This window comes from Cutaneotrichosporon cavernicola (genome assembly GCF_030864355.1).
Source record: "Cutaneotrichosporon cavernicola HIS019 DNA, chromosome: 3".
Classification (NCBI taxonomy): domain Eukaryota; kingdom Fungi; phylum Basidiomycota; class Tremellomycetes; order Trichosporonales; family Trichosporonaceae; genus Cutaneotrichosporon; species Cutaneotrichosporon cavernicola.
Genome location: NC_083395.1, coordinates 2,667,680 through 2,690,462, shown reverse-complemented (window position 1 = coordinate 2,690,462; position 22,783 = coordinate 2,667,680). Strand labels below are relative to the sequence as shown.

Below are 22,783 nucleotides of genomic sequence, written 5' to 3'. Positions count from 1 at the left end.
CGTCTGGGAAAAGAATCCTAATGACCGGCCTCATCCCGAGAACCTATTTAGCGGCAATCTCACGCTCTCAACGTCTTATTCCCCATTACACAAAAACGAGACAAATACACAACATGGCCCACATCAAGGAGACTGTCCCCTTCGAGCCGAAGAACATGATCGTGAGCAATCCCGCGAGTGTCGCTTATGCAGTACCGGAACCTCGGAGACACTGGCCTCGTATGTGTCACTGACTGCACCTTGGGCAGTAACACTAACCTCAGCGCGTTCCCGTGTTCTCGTACGGCGGATGGCTCACGTAAGTTGCGGAACGCGTCCCCGGCACACGTCTTGCTTGTCCTCTGTGAAGCTTAACAGGGCGCCCTCGGGCACTACTCCTACCCCATGGCACATTCCCGCCTTTCCCTCCACTCTCCCCACTCCTTCCCTCCACTCTCCCCTCCTCCTCCCCTCCCACTAACTCTAGCGTCGGCGGAACGCAGAAGGGCGATGTCGTCAAGGACCTCATGCAGAAGGCCTTTGATCTCGGCATCAACATGTTCGACGTGAGTTGGGGATCGGACATGACCGTCTGTCCGGTTATCCTGACATCCCTCCGGCTTTGACTGATGGCAGAACGCGGAAATCTACTCGGACGGCCAGAGCGAGCTTGAGATGGGCCGCGTGATCAAGGAGCTCAACTGGGACCGCCGCGACATCATTGTCACCACCAAGGTATTCTTTGGTACCTCGCGCCAGGAGAAGCAGAACACGCGCGGTCTGAGCCGCAAGCACATTATCGAGGGCACCCTGAGCAGTCTTGAGCGTCTGCAGCTCGACTATGTTGACGTCATCTTCGCCCACCGCCCGGACATCACCACCCCGATGGAGGAGACGGTGCGCGCTTTCAACTGGCTCATCGACAACAACAAGGCTTTCTACTGGGGCACGTCTGAGTGGACGGCCGCACAGATCATCCAGGCCAAGGAGATTGCTGCGCGCCTGAACATGGTCGGGCCTGTGTGTGAGCAGCCTCACTACTCGATGCTGCACCGTGAGCGCTTCGAGGTCGAGTACAAGGACGTGTTCAAGCGCGGCCACGGATCGACCATCTGGTCGCCCCTCGACTCGGGCATCCTCACAGGCAAATACAACGACGGCATTCCCGAGGGCTCGCGCTTCGCTACCAACTCGGCCTTCTTCACCAACACGGTCAAGGAGCTGCAGACCGACGCGGGCAAGGCTAAGATCGCAAAGGTCAAGGCCCTCACAAAGGTCGCTGAGAGCATCGGCGCGAGCATGACCAACATGGCACTTGCGTGGACCCTCCTCAACCCCAACGTCTCGACGTGTATTGTGAGTAGAGATGGGAACAGACTGACACCAGCTTGGCGCCACCAAGCCTGAGCAGCTCGAGGAGAACGTCAAGGCACTCGACGTGTACAAGACACTGCTCGAGAAGCCCGAGGTCGTTGCGGAGATTGAGAAGATCCTCGACAACAAGCCCAAGCCCACCGAGAGCTACGGGCGCCTGGGCCGTGACGGTGAGCTCGTTTAGTGAAGGGGAGAGGAGGGAAGCGAGGGGTGTTCCGGGCGGTGGAGGTCAGTGGATAGCGGGTGATATTAACAATCTAGACGTCGGTGTGGACTACCTCCCACCACGCCGCGCGCGACTCTGAGCGGCCTGTAGCGATCGATGCACTTGTATCTTGCGGCGTTTTTGGGGGATGACGGCGTCGAAGCCCAGGAGGTGACTATGCTTACAGACAGCCATCCAGAGCTGCCGCACTCGTGAGACGTGTGATTTGGCCCTGTGCAGTGTGTCTGTGTGGGTGATGTTGTCAACCATTGTGTTGTCTGCAGGGTGGCTCGCTGACAAGGTGGGTGTGGGTTGGGTGGAGTGGAGGTCTGTGAGCCGCGTTGTTCACAACTTGGACGCGGCATGGACAAGGGCGTCTCTCAGCAAGAGTGGCTTCGCAACGCCACCCAAGTATGGAACTACTGTACTCCATCTAGATCCGTCTCCGGCATTCCATAACCACCATGCATCTTGCATCAACCATCAGTACTCAGTACTGCACCGAAAGCTGGACCCGCGATGATCCGTCAGTATTTGAGATTAGCAAAGGGTTGTAATGAAGAAGCCTAATGAAATATTGTAATATGACGCGTCGCGTGCCGCGTGCCGCGTGGTCAAGCGAGCCAGGGCTCGATCACGGACCTAAACTACCATCTCATCCACATCCTACACTTCACCACACTACATCACTATGACCGACGAGCTGCCAGCGCCCCTCGCCCGGCGCCTGAGCCAGCAATTCTCCACTACTCCCTCCCCAAATCCCGATGGTCGATTGAAACGCCTCTCCCTCGTCGCCGCGCGGGAAGTTGGTTCGGGTTCGCCGGTGCGCGCCTCGCGAGATGAGGAGGGGCGGACGAGCGTCGATAGCCTGCGTACCCCCATTGCGGCCTCGCCTTCCCCCCGCCCTCCGATTGCTGCGTCACCGTCACCGAGACCACGGCATAGTGGGCGGCAGAGCTCGATCTCATATTCGCCTAGTGTCCGGACTGCTGGACACTCTGTGCAGGGCAGCATTTCGATGCGGAGAGCGGAGAGGTCTAGCTTGGAGAAGGAAGAGAAGGAAGAAGAGGGGCGGCAGAGTACAGATACGCTTACGCTTGGCGAGAAGTATGTTGTCTGAAGGCTGGACTGACGGCAGGCACTCGGACCTGCTGCGCATGATCGCTATGCGCGAACGGCGCGTGAACGAGCTCAAGCAAGGTGAGCCTACGGATCAAGGGAATGGAAGTAGAGGCATGGGAGCGTGGAAATGGAGCACGGAGGGTCTGCGTTGGCGACGGAGCGGCTTGTCGGCGTGGACAGCTGGTTCGGGCCGTGAGCTTGCAAAGGAAGGTGGAATGTGGAGGGCGTGAAGGAAGATGTCGCTGTGATCGGCCGCCGGCCACATTCGCAGCCGCGCAGCAGAAACAGGAAGCGATACGAAGCAAATCGTTGTCAGAGTGACGATGGGCCGGTCGCTGTGCGGGTTACGAACTATTGAGATACCTACTGACACCAGAACTCGCGATACAGGAGGAAGCACTCGCGTCGCTGCGCGCCCGCTGGACGGCCATAGCGCGCGCTGACGCCGTCATCCCTACAAGCATTCCTACACCGCGGAGAAGAGACACCGCATCGCATACCTCCACACCGTCAACATCACTCCCGTCCCTCGTTCGCACCCACCCCAACAGCGTGAGCACGAGCAGTACAGCCTCCTCGTTGCCGACCGTTCCCGATGACGAGCCGACAGAAGACAGCCCAATAGGTCCGAACACTGGCCAGGCGCTCGGTGGTTTATGGAACGCGATCACTGCCGACGCAGATGAGACGATCCAGGAGGGCAAGCGGTTTTGGGGTCAGCTGCTGCGCACTGTTGGCGCAGCGGCAGGCGGCAACGTTCCAGATGAGGCAGCGCGGCCGATGGAACGCGTACGCAGCACGGGTAGTGCGACAGGTGATGAGGCCAAGGTTGAAATGTGAGTTCGCCCGTGGCAGTGCTGACGGCAGACCCAACATGCGTAACATGGCATCAACGTTCGGCTTCCTCCCCACCAAACCGTACACGCCACCGCCACTGGAGCGGCGCACGTCTCGCTCGTCGGCCAAGTCGCCTGGATCCGTGGGGTCTGCACCAAGCCGTGAACGGAGCCCGGTGAAGAGCATCGCGAGCAACGCTTCGCAGAGCCCTACGCGGAGTGTGCGGAGCCTGCGCCGTGTCGCGAGCGGGGAGAACAAGCCTATCGACAAGGAGACGCCCAAGGCAACTCCGCTGCTCTCGCCGACGCCTGTTCCCCCGGAGCGCCGGCTCAGCGTGCGCCTGAAGCGCGCGGCGCTGAGCCCGCGACCGCGCCCGCTCACGGGCGAGGCGGATAGTAAGGGAGAATGGGATGGGAAGAACGAGGTGGAAGACGGCCCGCAGCTGGTGACTGCAGCGCTGGAGAGCGTGGGGTGGTAGTTGTACACATATTGCATTGGTTTGTTGGCCCCTGGCTCGATGGCGTCGGCATCCGGCGTCAGGCTTTGGAGGTGAGCCGCTGGTCAAGGGCTGAAGCGGGCTTGCAGTACCACTTGACGTGGCCGCGGCCGTGCTTCAAGGCGTAATACTCGCTCCGGCGAGTCTGTGGCAGTAACGGCCCGTCGGGAGCGTGAGGCTGGCGGCCAATGCGTTGACTTGGGGATGGTTGGCGAAGGCCGGGGGGGTTGAGGTCGTCAGAAGGCGGAGTTAACCCGTTCTGACGAATTGATCAAAAGCGCGGCTACATTCTTTGTCCTCGTCCTCCATCTCCATCTGGCCCGATGTCATCACGTCAAACGATCCAAACGCTTTGCTGAAACGTTCGCCCTTGGCACAGTGGCATGAGAGCACGCATTGACACCTGGTGGCCATCCTCCTTGCATCACTTCTGAGGGGACACGCTGGCCCTCCAGCCGCCGACATCTATGCAACATTGAGCAGCGGTCGACATCGTTTGCAGCATTGAGCAGCGGTCGACATCGTTTGCAGCATTGAGGCATCTGCTATAGAGGCTGGGTAGTATGTCGGGATGTTGGTCGATCTGTGCGAGTGGTGCGAGTGGTGCGATGTGGCGGTGACATGGAGGCGACTGACAAGCCGCAGTGCTCACACTAGTCTTGTGTGGAAATTAGTGGCCCAATACTGTACTCATTCATGTCTGAACCGGGAATCATGGGATAATGACAACAAACCAAAATGGCTATTAATCGAGCTACACAGCTGCGTGGCCGGAACGAAAACGTGAACAGAGGGTGAACAGACTTGGACACCGGAAGTGACTCGCAAGTGGCGCCGGCTGCTAGGCGGGCGCGGAGACAGCTACTCCCAGCTCGCAGGGCAGTAGGTTCAGGGTGAATAATACGGGTTGGAGGCTGCTGATGGAGGAAATGCGGGAGGTACGGAGGTATAGCCGCTTGCTGGTGCGAGGGATCATGTCAACTGCTACACGTCGCTGGCGTAGCGGAGCGTCAAGATATTTGAGGCGGCCAACGTTCGTTAGGCTGGGCAGCTAACCGAGTGATATTTATACATTCAGTGAGTGACCATACAACCCTAGCTAGCAATCTCCCTCGCCCTCACTGCGGCGGTTGCGGCCCGCCGAATCGTCTGAATGACAACTATCGCCGCGTCGGCAATACATGCCCAAATCTCGGCCGCGCTCGTCCCATGCCATGCCCAACTACGGTTCTCGAACGCCTGTGCCTGTCCCACGACACCCACCAACTGGATGTATCCCTCGACTGCGGCCTTGTTCCAAGTATGCCGTGCAAAGCCGAGACAGCGCGCGCGCTCGGCGAGGTGCGTCGCGTCCTCGTAGTATTCCCACAGGGTTTCGTACGGGTGAGCCAGGCCGTGTAGCTCCATGATGTGCAGCAGCCGCTCAACGATTAGGAGCAGGTCGTCGAGCCGGTTCGTGGCGTCCCGAAAGGCCTGGAAGTGTCGCGCCAAGTTGGGCGGGGTGCGGCGACGCTGGACCCGGTCTTCCTGTCGCGCTGAGCGGGCGGCGCGCGCCTCAACACTAAGGCGGTGGCGGGAGGGAGGCATCTGAGATTGAGAGGGGTTTCTTAGATTGAGAGGGGGTACTTGGATTGAGAGGGGTTTCTTAGATTGAGAGGGGGTACTTGGATTGAGAGGGGTTACTTGGATTGAGAATGGGTACTTGGATTGAGAGGGTTTACTTGGATTGAGAGGGGGTACTTACTGTTTGTTGGGCAAGTTGGAGAAGAGATGAGAGGTAGAGATAAGAGTTGAGACTTTGAAAATGAGGATAGTTTCTGAGTTGACTTGTATCCTCCATCTCTCGCACCATGTGCACGCCAAAGGGTGGGCGTTAACACATCCAAAGCTGTCACAGTATTAATCCGAAAGGTGCGAGGTGTACTGTAGAAGTATGCCACACTCGCATCCACAAATTATCCTATCCTCATTCTGCAAGGGCCTGCGTTTTCATATGAATCATTCAGCACAAAATACCCAATCTACTGGCAAGAAATTACATTGGGGCGAGGCGGCTGAGGCAATTTCCCGGAGTCCCCCGGAGGGACACGACGATGTCATCGGCGTGTTCGGCCAGGCCATCAAAAATGAGGGCCGGTTCAATGTCTTCGGAAATAACAGCGTTGCGGAGCGTGTCGCCGACCTCGAGCAAGACGTTGATCGCAGCCTCGGTGAACTCTTCGACGACAAAGTACGTGCCCTCGGAAGATTCGGACAGCCTGTGGGCGGACCGGACCAGCAGGAGAAGGCGGGCGTGTGGGTGTGGCTGACGGCCCGTGCCAGTGCTGTCGTCGAGGTTGTACAGTTCGTCAAAAAGGATGGAGATGGTCTTGGAACGGAGAGAACGCATACGGGCAGCGGCGAGCATTATAATCCAGTCAACTGGGACACGAGGTATTGTACAGTACCCCGATGGAAGCAGTGTATTGGGTGCGCTTGGAAGCTGGAGTGCAAGGTGAAGAGGGAGAGGTCGGGAGATGGCCAGCTTCTCGACCAAGGTTTCGCATTGTTATCCCAAAATTGTCTCTACTACTTTCGACCGCCATTCACTTCACTGAACCTCAGCCCGGGTGCGAGAGGTTTGTGTAAATTTGTAATTGTGCAGAACCTCACGCTCTAAGCTAACGTGACGAAGCTGTGTTTCTGAGTGATGAAACCACAGGTTAGTCCGTTCACTACGGCCATTATCGGCTCACCGCTCCTTCTCATCACTGTTGCATAATTTCATGTGGATTGTTCATTCAGTAGCGCAGATATATCTCTCTATCTACTCGTACGGGATCTGGGCCCCCATCGAGGCAACCCAAGTGTCCATCTCGCAGCGCGCCATGGCGTCGGCGCTAAGCGCTACCTTGTCGAGGTCCTTCTCATACATGTCCGACCAAGCCTTGAACGCGGCCTTTGTAATGCGCGCCTGCTTGGCCACGCTTCTGTACCCGTACACAGCCTGGGCCGTGAGAGTGGAGTTGAAAGCCGCCTTGGCGGCCGCGGTGCCCTGCGCGTCCGCCCATCCACTGCGCCTGACCAGCTTCTCGGCCTCGCTAGTGGGAAGCGAGGCGAGGGTCTTGGAAGCCTGCTGCTGGGCGTTGTGAAGCGCCTCGACGGCGGAGGAAGTGGCTTGGGTTGTGGCGACCAGGTTGGCGTCCAGGTAGTTCTGGGAAGGGGCGCTCCAGGTTGGTGCGGGAAGCGGGAGCGAGGGGAAAGGCATGGGAGGCATGTTGGGCATGGCGGGCATGTTGGGCATAACAGGCATGTTGGGCATGTTGGGCATGTTGGGCATGTTGGGCATGGCAGGGAACACAGCCATAGCAGGCATGGCTGGGAGAGCGTCCATGGACCCGCCGCTGGAGGAGTCCCCGTCACGGGTAGGAGGTGGGTCGTAGAAGCTGTTGAGGGAGGGTGGAGCCGTCGACGGAGGGGTGATCGACATGGCGTGCTGCTGGCCCGAGTTCATTTGAAAATTAAGGTTTGCGATGTTGAAATGAGGTAAGGCTGTGATGCGTGTTGCAGATGAAGTTGATGAGGTAGAGAAGTGAGAAATCGTTGGGGTTGGATTAATCTATTTATCTGTGCCAGAGGATATGCGAAGAGTAGGCTGCCACCCCGCTTGTGCAGCCCCAGATCTGTTGTGGCGAATCGAGTCTCACGTAGATTGTGAGAACGCACGCGAGGGTGTGTATAGTTCGAGGTGGGAAAGCGCGAGGACAAGGGTGAGGGCGAGGGTGAGGTCGAGTTGAAACACAGCGGAGGAAGGTGGGTTGACAGGCAGGCAGGCAGGCGCCTATGTCGGATCTTTAGTGGATTAAAATCGCCAGCCGACTCATGCATTAGGACAGTGTTTGATCGACTGATAGTGGCTAGGTGGCCGCCCCAGGAAGCAGATGAGGTACTGTTTATTGTAGCAGCACAAAGTGTGACGACTTGAGCAAGCTCCCGTGCTGGACCGGTCCTCTATTGTAGTTTATGCATCTAATTCCTACGGTTTTTCATTCCTACAGTTTTCTCATTCCTACAGTTTTCTCATTCCTACAGTTATCGGATGGAGCCTGGTGCAGGCACCACGGCAACCCTATCCTCTAATAGAGCAGTAGAAAGTATGGACAACAAGTATCTTTTGTTTACTGTGAAGTGACACAACAGGCCATCTCATACGGTGACGACACCCTGCACGAGGGTAAGCAGCTATATATGTCACTCCCGAAGGTGCGCGCCTTGGCGGCATCTGTCGTCGGGCTTAGCGGGCTTAGCGGTCAAAAGGGCAAGCGGTGAGGCTGAGACAACCGTTCTCCTTCTGGCGAATGATATCAGTCCTGAGCGGCTGTAGGTCGCCAAAATGGGGGGGGTCACTTGATCTTGTGAGACACTGAAGGTCTTGAGAGCTGTCTGTACTGTGGGGGGGAGCGGGGGAAATGGATGTATAGTGAGTGGCAAGATGGTCGCTGAGGTCGGTCATGATGTGATTGGCTGGTTGGGCAACAACAACTCTTCGCCACCCGTCAGGGTACATGTAGTGTACATGCCACCACCGCCACTTTCCACGGTGCATCTGCATTGATCCGTTCTCAATGGGAATACGGTACGATAAGGCGTTTGCAAATGTCAATTGCAGTGAGATATGAAAAATTAATACATTATTTTATTGATGTACAGCTACAAATACAAGGAGAGCGAAGTTTCCCTAGAATACAGATGCTGGGCCCGGACGAATTACTGGCGGACCGGCACGTCCAAGTCAAGAGCCAATCGAGCTAAATGGCCTCTACGTGGGGCCTCTAAGTGGAGGGCGAGATCGAGCACCGCTTCTCTCATTCAGCTTTACGCTTCTCTCGTCCAGCTTTACGCTTCTGCCGTTCAGCTTTACACTTCCGCCGTTCAGCTTTGTCCTTCCTTCTCGAAGCTTTATCACTGCCACTGGTTGCTTCCCTGGCCGCCAGTATTACAGTCGGGGAGGGTTGGACTCGCCTTGCAACTGGGGACGCCCATCGGAGCACCCGAGGGTGGATGGTTGTCGGTAGAACGGGCAAGACATTCTGGGGATGCATAGCTCCGTTCGGATTGCTCGGGCCAGGCTGCGTTCCAGCCTGCGGCAACGATCGGCCCGTCTCGTGCCCGGCGATGGACACGGGATTCGCTTGTTGGATGGAGTTGTCCAGCTTGGGCCTGGCGGCCATACGGGCAGCTCCTGCGGTCTCTTGGAGCGCCTTGACTTGCTGAATAGCCGCCTCAACTGTTGCCTTCAATGTTGGCGGGTGGGCAGGCGGGGTTACGCAGCCCTCGGGTTGAGTGGCCTCGGCCCACCCGCCGAGGTCGAGCTGGCGCAGGGTCCTCATCAATCCCCCGTATAGCTTCGTGATGAATGGGCGGTTGCGGAGAGGGACGCTGGGCAACATCTCAAAGACGCAGCTCAGTGTCGAGCGGGCACGAACCCAGCATCGCCAGTGCTCCCTCAGAGCTTCCTGTGACTGTTCTTCAGGCGTGGCTTGCCCTGGGGTGGAGACGCTCGAGGTGGCGGTCGAGAAGTTGCTGTAGGGTGGCGTCGCCAGCTGGGAGTTTTCTGGCCAGGGGTTTGCCATGGGGAGCTTGGGGCCATAGGGGTGGGAATGGGCCTGGATGGGGAGAAGGGGGTCATGGAGATAGATGGGAGTGTGGATAGGTTGGCGGGGGTTGCCGAGGCGGGCGGAGGGTGGGATGGGGATGATGGTTAGGTGGTCGGTTCCCGACGAGGGGAGGTTCTGCATGTTGTAGAGGAGGGATCCGGCCGGGTGTGAGTCCCGCGTGTTTGATGGGAGAGCGCCGTCAAAGTGTGGGTAGGATCCGGATGACTGCATGGTGGAGATTGGGATTGAGGTGAAGTGTTTGGTGGGGTGGCAAGTTGGTGAAGGGATGAGGAGTTGGTGAAGAGATGAAGAGTTGTGAGAATGCTTGTTTTACAATGGCGCCGTTCCCCCCGTGGTCGAGTTACCGAAAGCCCGCATTTTTCCCAATGTTTTGGAATTTTCAAGGTCATGGATCAGGCTTGCTTCAGCCTGCAGGCGTGCAGGCTTTTCACCGCCTCGAGTCGCAAGCTCTGTGCCTCTGTCTCAGTAGGCAATTGAAGTAGTTAGCACGTGAGAAGAAATCAGGCGCGTCATTCTCTGGCATATGGGTCAGACACGCGCCGCCACCTGGATTTCCGCACTAGAGCAGCGCTATACATCTCCAACTATGAATCCTAATTTTACTGAGACAGATACAAGCCACCAGACCTTTCTGCTTTCCCAGTCCTGGTCCTACTCATCAAGTTGAGCTTGTAACTGTAACCGCTGTCGAAAACGATCGTCGGCCGACTCGGCGGAGAAAAATGGCCGCATCCGGGAATAGGGCTGCGGTTGTCTTGGCTGCCACAACAGCACCCTCCAGGCTCTCCAGTTCGTCCTTGATCGCCTGCAGCCCAAAAACGCAGCGATGAATAGGGAAACGGACAAAGTGATGGTGACCTTCCCCAAGGCGCGCAGCTCAATCTTCACAGTCATGCTGGCAAGCGAAGCGGTGCCGTTGGGACATGACATTGTGGTACTTCTAGAGATCAAGTATCTGTATTGAGTCGACGGGGGAACGTTCTATGGCAATCGCGCAGTCTGTGCGCGCCGCTTGGACATCATGTGGTTGCGGTCCCTTAGGCGTCTGTGCGGCTTGTAAGGGTGCTGTGAAGCCGTTGCGATGTAAGAGTGCTGGGAAGCCGTTGCGATGGGGTTATCTATTGCGGCGGAGCTGGATGCAGAGAGAAGTGGAAGTGGAAAGTAGAGAGAAGGAGGGAGGGAGAGGTGGAGAATAAAGGAGAGTGGTAGTCCGAGGGAAGATTGAGCGACGAGAGGTGGTGAACGAGTTGATCGCGGAGGTGGCTGATGGGGAGTGCCCCAGAATAGCAGCACGAAAGAGGAGCGTAGAGTAGATAGGGGACGGTCAAAAGGATAAAGTCAGAGAAGATTCAAGTGAATAGGTGGTACCAAGTGTTGTGTCGAAGCGGCAAGTTTAGAGCAAAAAGGGAGGATTCAACAGTGACCTCTACATCACCCAAATTCCTCGCCCAGTCCTCAAACCCTGCTATGATCGGGTGCGGCGACGCTGGAGGGGGTATGGGCGTGACCCTGTGGTATTGGAAGCAACTCTAGGATCCACTTGGCTGAGAAATGTGAGGCAGAGCGGCTCCTGCTTGGAATTCCAACAATTTTCCACCCTCCCAACTCTCCAGACCTCAATCCCATTGAGCATGTATGGGCAGAGCTCAAGAGGCGCATCCGTGGACTCGAAAGGCGCCTCCGCAATGAGGCTGAGCTCTGGGAAGCAGCTCAACAAGTGTGGGATCAGATTCCACCATCTTTTATCAACAAGCTGGTGGACTCAATGTTTTACAGGAGGCTAAGGTCAGTGATTACTCAACCCGCTGGTAGCTGTGAGTCTGTTCCTTAGAATATGTCACTGAATATGCGCAGAGCTTCATTTTAAGTCTCTCCATGCATCTCTATCCCTTGTAGTTCAAGCTGCGCAGTCTTTCAAAGACGAGTGTGGCACCTCAAAGTGGAGGCACGGGCCCAAATTGTCCGAACACTTTTGGTACGGTACTGTATCTAGTTTACAGGGAGGGCATTGTTTACATCACAAGCTCTGGGGAATCTCATGTTAGCGCAACAAGCTCTGGGGAATCTGATGTTAGCGCAACAACGCTAAAGGAGGCGCTCTGAAGCTTTTGCACCATTCTTCTCGTCCCCCTCTTGTCAATTCCGTGGCCCATGGGGAAGTGTGGCACACCCAACGCAACATGCATCTAGGCGACGACAAACGTTCCGTTACTCGCTACGGCTGCGCTGACACCCGCATCGCTCCATCCCTCAACAGTGCCAGGACGGTCGAGTACGCTCGGTCCGCGGACCCACACACGGCCAGTGACCTCGCCCTCCTCGGGCATGGGCTCGTCGACGCCGCGCAGGAGGACCTCAACATTGCTTGCCGGAGGGCCCGTGTGCGCCTTCTGTGCCTTTCCCCCGACAGGAGCAAAGGCGTCGGGCACGACTGGGCTCTGCAGGTCGTAGAAGTGAGATGCAAAGAGCGGGCCAGTAGAGTATGGCGAGGTCGTAAGCCGCGTAAGCGGAAGTGACAGAACCGCGTGAGAGCGCGACGCGGCGGCATAGCTCACGTCCCCGACGACGAGGATTGCGCGGAGACTGTCAACAAGGCCACCCATCACGCCCTTGCGCGCGCCGGATACGAGCGCGTCAGCCCATCCCTCGCGACCGACCCATCCGTTGCGGATGCCCTGGAGCTTGTGGGCCGCAGCGATGCGGCCGAGCGACGATCGGAGCGCGTGCGCCGTGTGTGCCACCAGCGCGGCATGGTATGCCGGCGTGGCGAAGAGGACGGTCGGGACCGGCTGGTCTTCGGCCGCGAGCAGGCTGAGCTCAGTGTTCGGGTCCGCCTCGGCGTCCCAACCGGTAGGGCCGACGAGGCGGAGTCCCGAGCCACACCACACGATTGCGAGGGCCAGGGTGAGTCCGAACGGGGTGTTGAGGCTGAGAGTTGAAGCGACGACGTCGCGCGGCCCAGGGCGCTTGTCAGCGGGGAAGAGAGCCATGATGCCCGCCATGCCGGCCGTAATCGTCTGTTGTCAGCCGCAGTGCAAAACGATCATGAGCTCACCATGTGCGTCGCGGAGAGGACCTCGCCGTCGGGCGCGTAGAACCATCCAAAAGCGTCCGACCAGGTGTTCTCGTGGTTGTCGGCGGTCGCGGCCTCGGCCGGGTCCCAGATCTCCTCCCACCTCCGGGCCTTAATATCGACCTTACCCTCGGGGTCGCCGACGAGGAGGACATCCACACCGGTGGGAAGGTTGGCGATGGCCTTGGCAGCCGACGCATGGGCGACGATAAGCGACGGCACGGGATGGTCCTTGCCGCTGAGAGCTGAGGCGAGTCGGCGCGGGTGGTCAAGGATAACCAGCGGGTGGCGAGGCTCGCTAGCAAGGGCCAGGAGGAGTGTTGGGAGCGACGTTGTCGGCGAAGGAGGAAGGAGAACCGCAATAGGCGTCACCTCCTCACTTGCGAGCTTGGGGAAGAGCGCACGCAGGCCAAGAGGGACGAGACGCGCGACCTCGGCGAGTGCCTCGGGCGTGAGCTGTCGTTAGATAGCCCGAAATGTATACATACTGGTGTGTCGAGGATGTAGCGCTGTTTAATGGGCGGGAGGGGTTTGCCAGGCATCACGCTGGGCGGCGGAGCACGCGCGGCCATATCGGCAGTCTTCAGATTCCCAGCAGGGCGGACTTGGAGCGGCGTGCCCTGTCCCGTCGCCCAGGCGCGGTAGATTGGACTCTCACCTGGCTGGCGGACGGCAGCTGGCGCGGCCTGCCCGCCAAGCTGGAGGGAGTGGACAAGCGAGCTCGGCGTCGAGAGGCGCTGGTAGAGCAGCAGCACGACTAGTGCGCCGAGCAAGAGGAGGGTGAGATTGTCGATTTGGATATCCATGATGGGATGGGAAGAAGAGGGATGGTGTGGGCTGGCTTTGGGTCGATTACGAAGGCGACGCGGTAAGGCTACGGGTATTCCACGCCGGTGGAGGTGACACGGTGGAGGCCGATTGGTGGATGGGTAGCACGTCATAATTCCGCTGCTCCATCAACTTCTAATCCTCCTTCATACATACAACATCACCATGAGCAAGGCTAGCCAGGACGTGTATACCGACCATCCAGCGCACACCGTTCCGGGAAGTACGTCTATCGTCGACCAAGCTAACGCAGTGCGCGAGCGTTCGCGACCGGGAACTGGCGGCGAGCCGGTCTACGACACCGTGTCGGATGTGTGAGTGTCTTCCTTCTTCTGGCTTCCTCCATATCTGGTCCCAGCCCTTTCCTTCACAGCTTTGGAGTCCGTATCTCTATCTGACACCAGCCACGGCCGCCGCGTCTCGGGCAAGCCCGCTAATCGCGCCATCCTAGCGGACCAGCGCGCGCGCGCCGAGCGAGCGCGTAAGCGGGCCGAACGCGAAGCCGCACCACCCGCATCCTGGTCCAGCTTCTTCAGCAAGCTCTTCCTCTTAGCCCTCTTCATCCCAGCCCTCTCACACTTCCTCACGGGGACGTACCATTTCGGGCTTGAGGATACGGTGCGACCCTACGCCCGAAAGATATGGCGACACCACATGAATCCCTTTATTTCGGAGGGGGCCCAGTTCACACTCCGTGAGCTGGCGGAGTTTGATGGTTCCGACAATAAGAAGCCCGTGTATCTCTCCATCGGGGGAAAGGTTTACGATGTCTCGGCGAACAGGAGGATTTATGGGCGCGGAGGGTCGTATAATATGATGTGAGGGATGAAGAACTGAGGGAGAACTAACAGCAGGGCCGGACGCGACGCTTCCCGCGCATTCGTCACTGGGTGCTTCGAGACTCATCTCACACACGACTTGCGCGGCCTGAACGAGGCCGAGCTCAAGGTGAGCCGCCATCGGTCCTGAGCTAACACCAGGCGCTGCAGGGCTGGCAAGATTTCTTCGAGAACCACGCGCGCTACTGGCCTGTCGGGCGGACCATCCTACCGCCCATCAGCCCCAACACGCCCATTCCTCCGCCGTGTCGTGAGCAAGCCGGCAACGCGCCTGGCGCTACGCACCGCGGAAAGCCGCGTCCAGACCCCGTCGTCAAGGCGGGCAAGTGAGCTGACGGAGGAGGGAGCTGATGACGAAGGAGAGAACACACCCACACCCACTAATGTATGTATGCATGATGTATGGAGCGATAAAGAGAGCGTGTGCTCTGCGCTCGTCCTGTGTGCGAGGAGCTGACATGTGTACCGTCTCCATTACTAACCTGATGCTAAACCTAAACCAAGAACCTGGTTAATTGCGGCTCCTACCCTTCCCCTTCCCCTTCCCCTTGTGCCAGAACCGCTTGCGCCGCTCGATCTCGGACGTCTGGGACGCCGAGTCCGCAGTAGTCGTCCCTCTTGTGGTGGTGGTTGCTGCCGAATCGATCGACTGCGTATCCCACCGCTCGATCCCAGCCTGCGCGACGTCCGCCGTGCTCGTACTCGCAAAGCTCACACCCGTCCCCCATCGTAATAACGGCCGTCTAAGCCCTATATCGAGTGGAAAAGTGCCGCTCGGCCCCCCGGTCGCCTCCAGTACGTCCCTTTTATAGCCCGGCAGGGTGAGCGTGTCGTGTACCTCGCGCCAGCGCGGGTCCTTTTCTCGACTAGGAGAGCTGACGGTAGTGAACGTATTCGTTTTGTCCTCCCTTGATGGCCCGGCAGTCGGCGAAGTACGACCTGAGGGCGACATAGACAAAACCGAGGACACTGAACCCTGTCGTTTCTTCCTTCGTAGAAGGCTGTTGTTCCGCAGACCCTTGCTCAGTTTCGACCCGACCTGCGTCTTGCTCATGGACGGCGTCTGGGGATCACTCGTGAGGAGGCGGCGCTCGTTCGCGGCGCGACGCGCCTCGTGCTCGGCCCGCCGCATATCAGTTGCAGTAGGGGAGCAAAGGCGCGCCCATGCGGTGATGATCTCGGCGCGCTCGGCCTTGCTCACACCGAGCGCCGCCTTGTGGCTCGCCGCCTGGCGCGGGCTGTACATTACACTCTGCTCCAGCAACCCTGCCATGCCTAGGCGTGTGCGCAGACCGCGGAAGGCGCCTGTTGTAGGGTGGACAACGAGACCGAGACCAGCACCTGCGAGGCGTGGGCCGAGCGAGACGACTGCCGTCAGGTTCTGGGGTTGACAAGAAAGCTGCACTGATGCGTTCACACGACTCACCTCCATTCCACGCCCCTTTGACAAACCCGTCAACGCCGCCACTCTTCGCTCCGCGATACGGCTCAGTTACAAGTCCCGTGATCCCGTCGAAAATGCCGTACGCGAGCCCCTTCGCACCCTCCTGTACGCCCGTTGTGAGGGAGTCAACCTTACCACGGCGCCGTGTTTGTCCCCCCAAAATGCCCGGGACATTCTCCAAACCTTCGTGGAAAGACGAGACGACGTCGAAAGAGGCTGGGTTGAGCTTGCTCTGAGGTGCGACTAGCTCACCCTTGGGAACCCCCCATACAAGGCCGCCCAGCCCTCGTGCAGGGGCGTAGAACAGCTCACTGGCGCTCCCCATGCTCACTGCGCCCAGGTTGAGAACGCTCTGCCCGAAGCTCGCGAACGGGTCCGTGTAGTGTCGCAATGAGTCGTGATCGACGGGACCTGATGTCAGCTCGCGTGCAAAGTCTCGGTAGAGAAGAATTTACGATGTGGGACCAGGTCGCGCCACGCAAGGATGCGCTCTTCGACCAGCACAGCCGCCACGCGGGCGCTAAGGCGTGCGTCCATGGCTTCGGACCACCATACGGCAACCTGCAACTCGTCGACATTGCAGCTGATGTCAGCTAAGCAACACAACAAAGAGCTCACCGCATATTCAGCAGCGGGAGGTGACGGTGGAAGCTGCGCACGCCGTCTGAGACGCCGTCCTCCACGCTGATCTGCTCCCCCATCTTACGCGCGGCCTCTAACGTTGCTGGTGCCAGCGCCACCTCGAGACCAGCAACGAGTCGGCCAACAGTGAGCTCGGTGTAGGGGATCGGCTCTGGCCCTGCGCCCGCGTGATACACCGCATTGCCCCAGAACCTGCAGTCAGCTTCGATGATGTATGAGCAACGCTGAAACGAAAGGTTAAACCACGCAGCCCCGCCAACTCACCACTGGTCGCCAAAGAACGGGACGACAATGGTCGGCACGCCAAGGCGCAACCCCGCGGCAGTAGTCCCCGCGCCTCCGTGGTGACACACTGCCGCGACACGACCCTCGGCGAATAGCCAGTCGTGCGGAACATTGCCTTTGATTATGAAGACCGAGCTGGGGATATCGTCCCCAGCGCCCAGCTCGGCCCAGCCGGCGCTCACGACTGCGCGGATCCCTGTACGCTCAACGGCGTTGAGGATGATGTCTGCGTCAGCGCTATCGCAGGGCAGCATACTGGTCAACTGGTCAGGCTTGTCAACAACAACAGAGCCGAAGCTGGTGTCAGTTGGTGTCAGAGGACGGTAGCTGACCCGAAGTACACGGGAGGCTCGCCAGCCGCGAGGAACTTTGCGAGCGCGGCGTCGGGCGTGAATCGCGTGTCGCTGTCCATCGTATAGAACCCGACCACGTCTGCCGTTAGGTCTGCTGCGCGATTGACCTACCCATATTACCCTTCCAGTCAGCAGGCTTCGGGAGGAGGTGCTCGCTCCAAGCATATGTGAACGGAATCTGGAGTCGCTGGAGGGTTAGTGGGCCGGCCATGTGCGAGAGGGGCCGCAACCCGAGGATCGAGTAGCGGAAGTGGTTGATGAGGTCCCCAAGACCTTGCCACATGAGTGCGTCGGCGAGGAGGAAGGATGCGTAGTTGTTGAGTTTGTGGTCGGGTGAGCTGCTCTTGGCCGCCACTAATGGGTGAGGGAAGGCGGTGGTCGGCGTCCATGGCATAGCTGGGGTTAGTCAGAATAGGGAAGGACTCACTGAAAGACATGATGAGGGGGATGCCCAGTGCCTCTGAGACGTGGATGTGTGCAAACGAAGGCGGGTTGCTGATGATCGCATCGGCCGCGAACGGCTCCCCATGCTGGTTTGGGGTGAAACAGGAGAGGTAGCACCCTACAAGCATCTCCTTGACCATGCGGCGTTTGCGACGAATATCGCCGCTCGCGAGCGCGGTAATGCCCGGCACGAGGCCAGGATTGCGCACCATGTAGCTCATGAGTTCTTCGGGGCTCCCGCCGATGTCAAAGTGTTCGAGCTTGCTGGTCAAGGGGGTGCCGTTCTCGTCTGTGAGGCCAGCCAGCCGGACCGTAGTTTGCTTGACGAGGTCGGCGAAGATGGCGTGTGTGGCGAGTCGCACGCGGTGTCCTCGGGTGCGGATCAGTTCAAGGGCGAGAGCGAGGTACGGCTGCACGTCGCCGCGTGAGCCGACGATGAAAATGACGATGTTGAGGGGTGGACATTCGTCTGATCGCAGCGTGTCGACGTCTAGTCCACCGTCGTACTCGCTTGGTGGGACGGTTGGGACCGACGCGAGGTCGACGTCGACGTCAATACGTCCTTCGGCATTGACGCGCGTTGCCCAGTGTGTATCCGCTGCTGGGTCATAGGCTGGTGTCAGGGGAAATAGAGAGGGGGGGGAAGGGTGAGGAAGAGAGTGAGGAGGAGGAGGAGGAGGCGAGGAGGAGGAGGAGGAGGCGAGGAGGAGGAAGGAAGGAAGGAGGGGTTCTGTGAGGGACGGGGATATGGGGACGTTAGGCGTTAGGGGGAGGTGAGGTGATGGGTGAGAAGAGCTAGTTTGTTTGCAAGCACTCACGAACATCGCCAACATCGCGCTCCGACGTGACCGCGGCATAGCTAGGCGGCGCCGCCCCAGTATCAACGAGCAGAGACGTGCTCGCACATCGTAGCTGCGGGGCTGGAAACCTGAATGCGTTTGGGTGGGAGGAGGGAGGGAGGGAGTTGGCTCTGGCGGGGAGGGGGGCAGTAGGGAAGGAATGGGTTTTGGGGGGGAGGGGGGTATGAGGGAGGGAATGGGTTTTGGGGGGGAGGGGGGAAGTAGGAGGATCGTTGGGAGGGGGATCGTCGGGGACAGGAGAAAAGGAATCGACAGAGGTGGGAGTGTGGAGCTCGGCGGTCCTATCGTCCCTCGGTGGCGGGGTTGGGAATGCTGCTGCGAGGGTTGGGGAGGAGAGGGGTGGTAGGCCAGATGTGCCAGATGGGGTTGGGTCGGAGGGGAAGAGGGAGGGTGATGGGATGCTGGTGGCGAGGGTTGGAGTGAGGTTGAGCTGGGAGGACTCTGGGGACTCTGCGGACTCGGAGGACTCGGAGGACTTGGAGGACTTGGAGGACTTGTCCCGCATAGTGATGAGGAAGAAGGTGGGGTTGTGAATGGTTAGATGTGAGGATGGTAATCGTAATACATGACGATTGAGGATATACTATCATACACGGTTGGATTGGGTGTCATCACCCTTCATACCGTATAAGCCAGAGGATGACTGAGTCGATTATTGATTGTCTTCAAACGCGAGATTCCAACTAATGTGGGGTAACAGGTACAGGCCGAGAGGTTCCAAGGTGACGAAGAGTGGAGGTGGGAACCGATGGCGGCGCCGCAACTCCACTCAGGGCTATCACATGTTCTTTAGCCAATTAGCCGAGTGTCAGTGACAACCTGAATGCCACACCAGCACAGCTATCCCAAAGTCTCCGAGATGCTATACATTCTACCAACCTATAGCAATACAACGACACAAGTCTACTTGGACGAGAGCCGGATCACCATGACACTCAAGTTGTCAGTCGAGTAGTTGCCCAGCGCGTGCTCCAGCAGCTTCTTGGACGCCTCTTGTGGGTCCTCGACACCACGCACCAGATCGACCGCGTCCTGATCCTCACACACGTCCCACAGCTGCTGTCAGCACGTCACGTCCAGTGGCATGGACAGAATGAAAACGCTTCAAAATCCACTCACCCCATCGCAAGCAACAATCAGGAATTCGTCATCGTCGTCCAGAACAGTCTCCGTCGTGTATGGAGACCCGACAACAAACTCCTTCATGGATGCGTCACCAAGCGACCGCGTCACAGCCAGCACACCTGTCTGTCAGCCGACCATGCCGATAATGCAGCTCACCATTGACGCGGTTATTCATGACAAAACCGCCAGCATCTGTGATACGCTTGGCTTCTTGAGGGTCACTTCCCTTGTGGTCATACGTCAATCGCACAGCCTTGCCACCGCCGCGGCTATGTGTAAGTCGAGCACAGCGAATGTCACTCACCAGATGACAGCGCGCGCATCGCCAACATTCGCAAGATACAGTACACGACGAGCCCCAGTCTCGCTAACCGGGTCCATCGTCTCAAAGTCACGGCCGATATCAGATGCTTCGTCATCATCCACAGCCGAGTCGTCAGCCTTGTGGCTTCCCGTCAAGCCGCGAACAAAGTCACGAATGCGGCGCCCCGACATCTTCCTACGCAGGCTCTGCTCGTGCGATGGCGACGCCGCGCCACCAATGCCACCAGAGGAACCCGCTCCCATGGACGAACGGCGCGAAGGCATGTTACCGCTTGTCTCCGCTTCCAACTCTTCCTCACCGCGACCCTCCATTAACCCGCGAGTCGATAACGAGGGGTTCGTGAAGCCCTTCCTTCCCTTGGGCGTGTCGTGCTCCATGCGGAGGAAGGCGACTACGGCGGTGCAGCCAGAGTGGGTCCTGCTCCGGTAAGCGAGGTGGGTGAGACGGCTGTCGACAACGAGGAATGTCTTGTTGAGCAGCTCTGGAATAGGCTCGTCGGGATACGTCAAGAGGGCGTCTAGGAGGTACTCGTGGAAGTTCTGCCCGCACCACTCGGCAGCGTGTTTGCCAGCATGACCACTGGGCGTCAGTCGCATTGCGTGCATCACACTCACTCGAACACAGCAAAGTAGCCCTGGCCGCGGATGCCGGCGTAATCGTAAACAAAGCTGTGAGCGTCCTCCATCGTGCGACGGCACCGCTTGTTGCGGTCCTCGCTCACACCGACGCGGAACGTGGGCAGCTTGACAACCTTCTCTTCGACTAACGGCGGTGTGTCATTTTTTACGGCAGGGTGGCGATTGAGGACCTGGAACGTGTCAGATAGTGTCGGTGAAGGGCGGTGACATGCGCAAGGGATAAAGAGGAAAGGAAGGAAGAACTCACGCCATAAGTCTCCTGCCCGTCGGCCACAGTCACACTTTTGGAGCGCGCGTTGGGGCTGTCCGTGATGGCACTGGCGCTAGGCCGCTTGAACTCTGGGAGAGGAGAGTCATCCGAGGCTATGGAGGACGGTGTGGTCACCGTAACTGGCGGAGACGCGATTGAACTGGTTGGTGAAGGTGGTGTTGGTTTTTGTGGAGGTGATGAGCGCATGTTGTAAGGGGAGTCGAAGTGATGTTTGGAGCAGCAGAAAGCAAAACGCAATCCCGACATTCAGATGAGAGTGTACACGACGTGTAGAGATGATATTCAAGTGGATGACCTGTGTCAGTTTTTGTGGACAAGCGATTGTTGAGGATGGAGGTATGTGTTGTGAAAGGAAGGCGAGGCGTGGAAGCAGGCGGTGACCAAGCACAGGATGGTGATCGGTGGTGTAGAGGGGAAAAGGGAAACGGAGAAGACGAGGACAAAACAAGGTGGTCTGTGCCGCCATGGGTTCGATAATAATACCACTTGAGCTTTGAGCGACGCAGTCCCGATACCGAGCTCGCCTTTGAGCATCCGGGCATCATAAACTGGGGGGAACCGATCAGATGCCGGAACAACCTTTGCTTCCTTGACACATCCTTGACAACTTGTTGTTCAGACTTACGAGCTGGCCATGGCTGGCGACGAGAGGGCTGCGTTGTGTGAGCACAGTACATTGCTGGGTGGGGCATCATGATGGTCGCTGTAGGAAGCGAATAATAACAAAAGTGGTCATTACCAAGGCCCTCCCCACACTGGGGGAATGAGGGTTCCGCAATGTGGGGTTGGGAGGGAGCGACAAGCACAAATGGCGCATACAAGGCGCGAGATGCTATGCACGGTGGGAGGAGTACACGTCGGAACACGGATGATGGGCATGGAGTGCGACTTACTCTGAGGAGAAGTGTTGAGTTGAGCGAGAGTTGGATGGTCTTGACGGGATCGGGCAAACGAGCTCTGATCGGACATTGCTTGGGTACCTTGGAGGAAGGAGAAATGTCTGTGTTTGGCGGCCCAGTTTTCCAGTTTGCTAGCGACAAAGCTGAAACTAGGGAGCCAAGGATGATGGGGTTACAGAGGGTCGTGCACGGGCCCCGAGTTGCAGTTTCGGCGTGGAGGAGAGGGAGGATGGGGTTGGCGTAGACGACGCGGTGAGGTGCGTGCCGGTTAACGGTTTGGCGCGAGGATGGGGATGGCGGTGTAGAGGTTTACGGGGGAAAAAAGGTGCGATAGGGATAGAAAAGGTGAATGAGGGGGGATATGAGTGTAGGGTATCTGATGTTGATGTTGATCAAGGTGTAGAGTGGAAAGGATGAAGGTCTTGTTCAAGTTTGAAAGAGGATGATCGTGGATAACGTGTTGGAACTGACGAGGAACGGTTACGTCGGGATTCAGTCGGCCAGTTGGCTTGGGGTTTGGTTCATACTTGGTGCGGTGCAAGGCCATCCCATGACCCTGGTTTGACAACACGTCTAGTGGCTTACCTCCTAACCGCGTTAACCACTATTACAGTAGGGGTAATGAGGTAATACTGTTGTAATTCAAATCGGTCACAGCCTCCACAGTGGAGCTGTGTGATTGGGCAATAGTGCAATAGTGGCCAAGCACCCGGGGAGTCAAAGGGTTGATTCTGGGGAAAGGTTTGACCTCATCACCATGACGCACAAACCCAATCCTCAGTGGCACACCTTGTTCTTCAACACCTTAGTCTCAAACGATAGCATTATGTAAGGGGCAGTGGGGGGAAGGGGTTTTGATGTCATCTGGTAGGGGAATGTGTCAGTTGTTGGCGCGTCATCAACGTCAGCTGCCACATGTATGCAAGTGGAGTCATTGTCAATCTCCGAATGATGTCACACAATTCATTCCCCTTATCACTCACGTGGCGAAAAGGTGAGTCACCAGTATAGTGGTTTGCAAGGCGCGTCGACAACTTGCATGATGACGTAGTTGTGATGATGCTTTGTCGTGGCTGTCGTGTCG

The 22,783-nt window shown here is 58.1% G+C and overlaps 8 protein-coding genes across 8 annotated transcripts; 3 read left to right on the top strand and 5 right to left on the bottom strand.

The window, feature by feature from the left end:
• Positions 1-113: 113 nt before the first annotated feature.
• Positions 114-1,658, top strand: CcaverHIS019_0310140 (uncharacterized protein; the record flags this gene model as incomplete). The annotated part of the gene is made up of 7 exons (XM_060599524.1): positions 114-161; positions 193-219; positions 264-298; positions 467-545; positions 616-1,335; positions 1,367-1,523; positions 1,615-1,658. 7 exons carry the CDS (start codon positions 114-116, stop codon positions 1,656-1,658), a joined length of 1,110 nt encoding a protein of 369 aa, XP_060456209.1.
• A 591-nt stretch (positions 1,659-2,249) lies between these two features.
• CcaverHIS019_0310130 (uncharacterized protein) lies at positions 2,250-3,998 on the top strand (the record flags this gene model as incomplete). Its single annotated transcript, XM_060599523.1, has 4 exons — positions 2,250-2,668; positions 2,700-2,761; positions 3,060-3,519; positions 3,551-3,998. The coding sequence occupies 4 exons, from the start codon at positions 2,250-2,252 to the stop codon at positions 3,996-3,998; spliced, it is 1,389 nt and encodes a 462-aa protein (XP_060456208.1).
• Positions 3,999-5,111: 1,113 nt separating this feature from the next.
• Positions 5,112-5,603, bottom strand: CcaverHIS019_0310120 (uncharacterized protein; the record flags this gene model as incomplete). The annotated part of the gene is made up of 1 exon (XM_060599521.1): positions 5,112-5,603. One exon carries the CDS (start codon positions 5,601-5,603, stop codon positions 5,112-5,114), a length of 492 nt encoding a protein of 163 aa, XP_060456207.1.
• Positions 5,604-6,051: 448 nt separating this feature from the next.
• Positions 6,052-6,423, bottom strand: CcaverHIS019_0310110 (uncharacterized protein; the record flags this gene model as incomplete). The annotated part of the gene is made up of 1 exon (XM_060599520.1): positions 6,052-6,423. One exon carries the CDS (start codon positions 6,421-6,423, stop codon positions 6,052-6,054), a length of 372 nt encoding a protein of 123 aa, XP_060456206.1.
• Positions 6,424-6,822: 399 nt separating this feature from the next.
• Positions 6,823-7,509, bottom strand: CcaverHIS019_0310100 (uncharacterized protein; the record flags this gene model as incomplete). Its single annotated transcript, XM_060599519.1, has 1 exon — positions 6,823-7,509. The coding sequence occupies one exon, from the start codon at positions 7,507-7,509 to the stop codon at positions 6,823-6,825; it is 687 nt and encodes a 228-aa protein (XP_060456205.1).
• A 4,350-nt stretch (positions 7,510-11,859) lies between these two features.
• Positions 11,860-13,552, bottom strand: CcaverHIS019_0310090 (uncharacterized protein; the record flags this gene model as incomplete). Its single annotated transcript, XM_060599518.1, has 3 exons — positions 11,860-12,690; positions 12,729-13,190; positions 13,235-13,552. The coding sequence occupies 3 exons, from the start codon at positions 13,550-13,552 to the stop codon at positions 11,860-11,862; spliced, it is 1,611 nt and encodes a 536-aa protein (XP_060456204.1).
• A 187-nt stretch (positions 13,553-13,739) lies between these two features.
• Positions 13,740-14,743, top strand: CcaverHIS019_0310080 (uncharacterized protein; the record flags this gene model as incomplete). Its single annotated transcript, XM_060599517.1, has 5 exons — positions 13,740-13,797; positions 13,828-13,888; positions 13,979-14,392; positions 14,429-14,522; positions 14,555-14,743. The coding sequence occupies 5 exons, from the start codon at positions 13,740-13,742 to the stop codon at positions 14,741-14,743; spliced, it is 816 nt and encodes a 271-aa protein (XP_060456203.1).
• A 181-nt stretch (positions 14,744-14,924) lies between these two features.
• Positions 14,925-21,769, bottom strand: CcaverHIS019_0310070 (uncharacterized protein; the record flags this gene model as incomplete). The annotated part of the gene is made up of 19 exons (XM_060599516.1): positions 14,925-15,781; positions 15,840-16,073; positions 16,110-16,268; positions 16,313-16,440; positions 16,476-16,691; positions 16,764-17,010; positions 17,041-17,081; positions 17,117-17,216; positions 17,249-17,533; positions 17,565-18,194; positions 18,400-18,493; positions 19,369-19,497; positions 19,561-19,685; positions 19,723-19,835; positions 19,871-20,470; positions 20,506-20,699; positions 20,777-20,939; positions 21,426-21,453; positions 21,694-21,769. The coding sequence occupies 19 exons, from the start codon at positions 21,767-21,769 to the stop codon at positions 14,925-14,927; spliced, it is 4,419 nt and encodes a 1,472-aa protein (XP_060456202.1).
• Between the last annotated feature and the right edge of the window lie 1,014 nt (positions 21,770-22,783).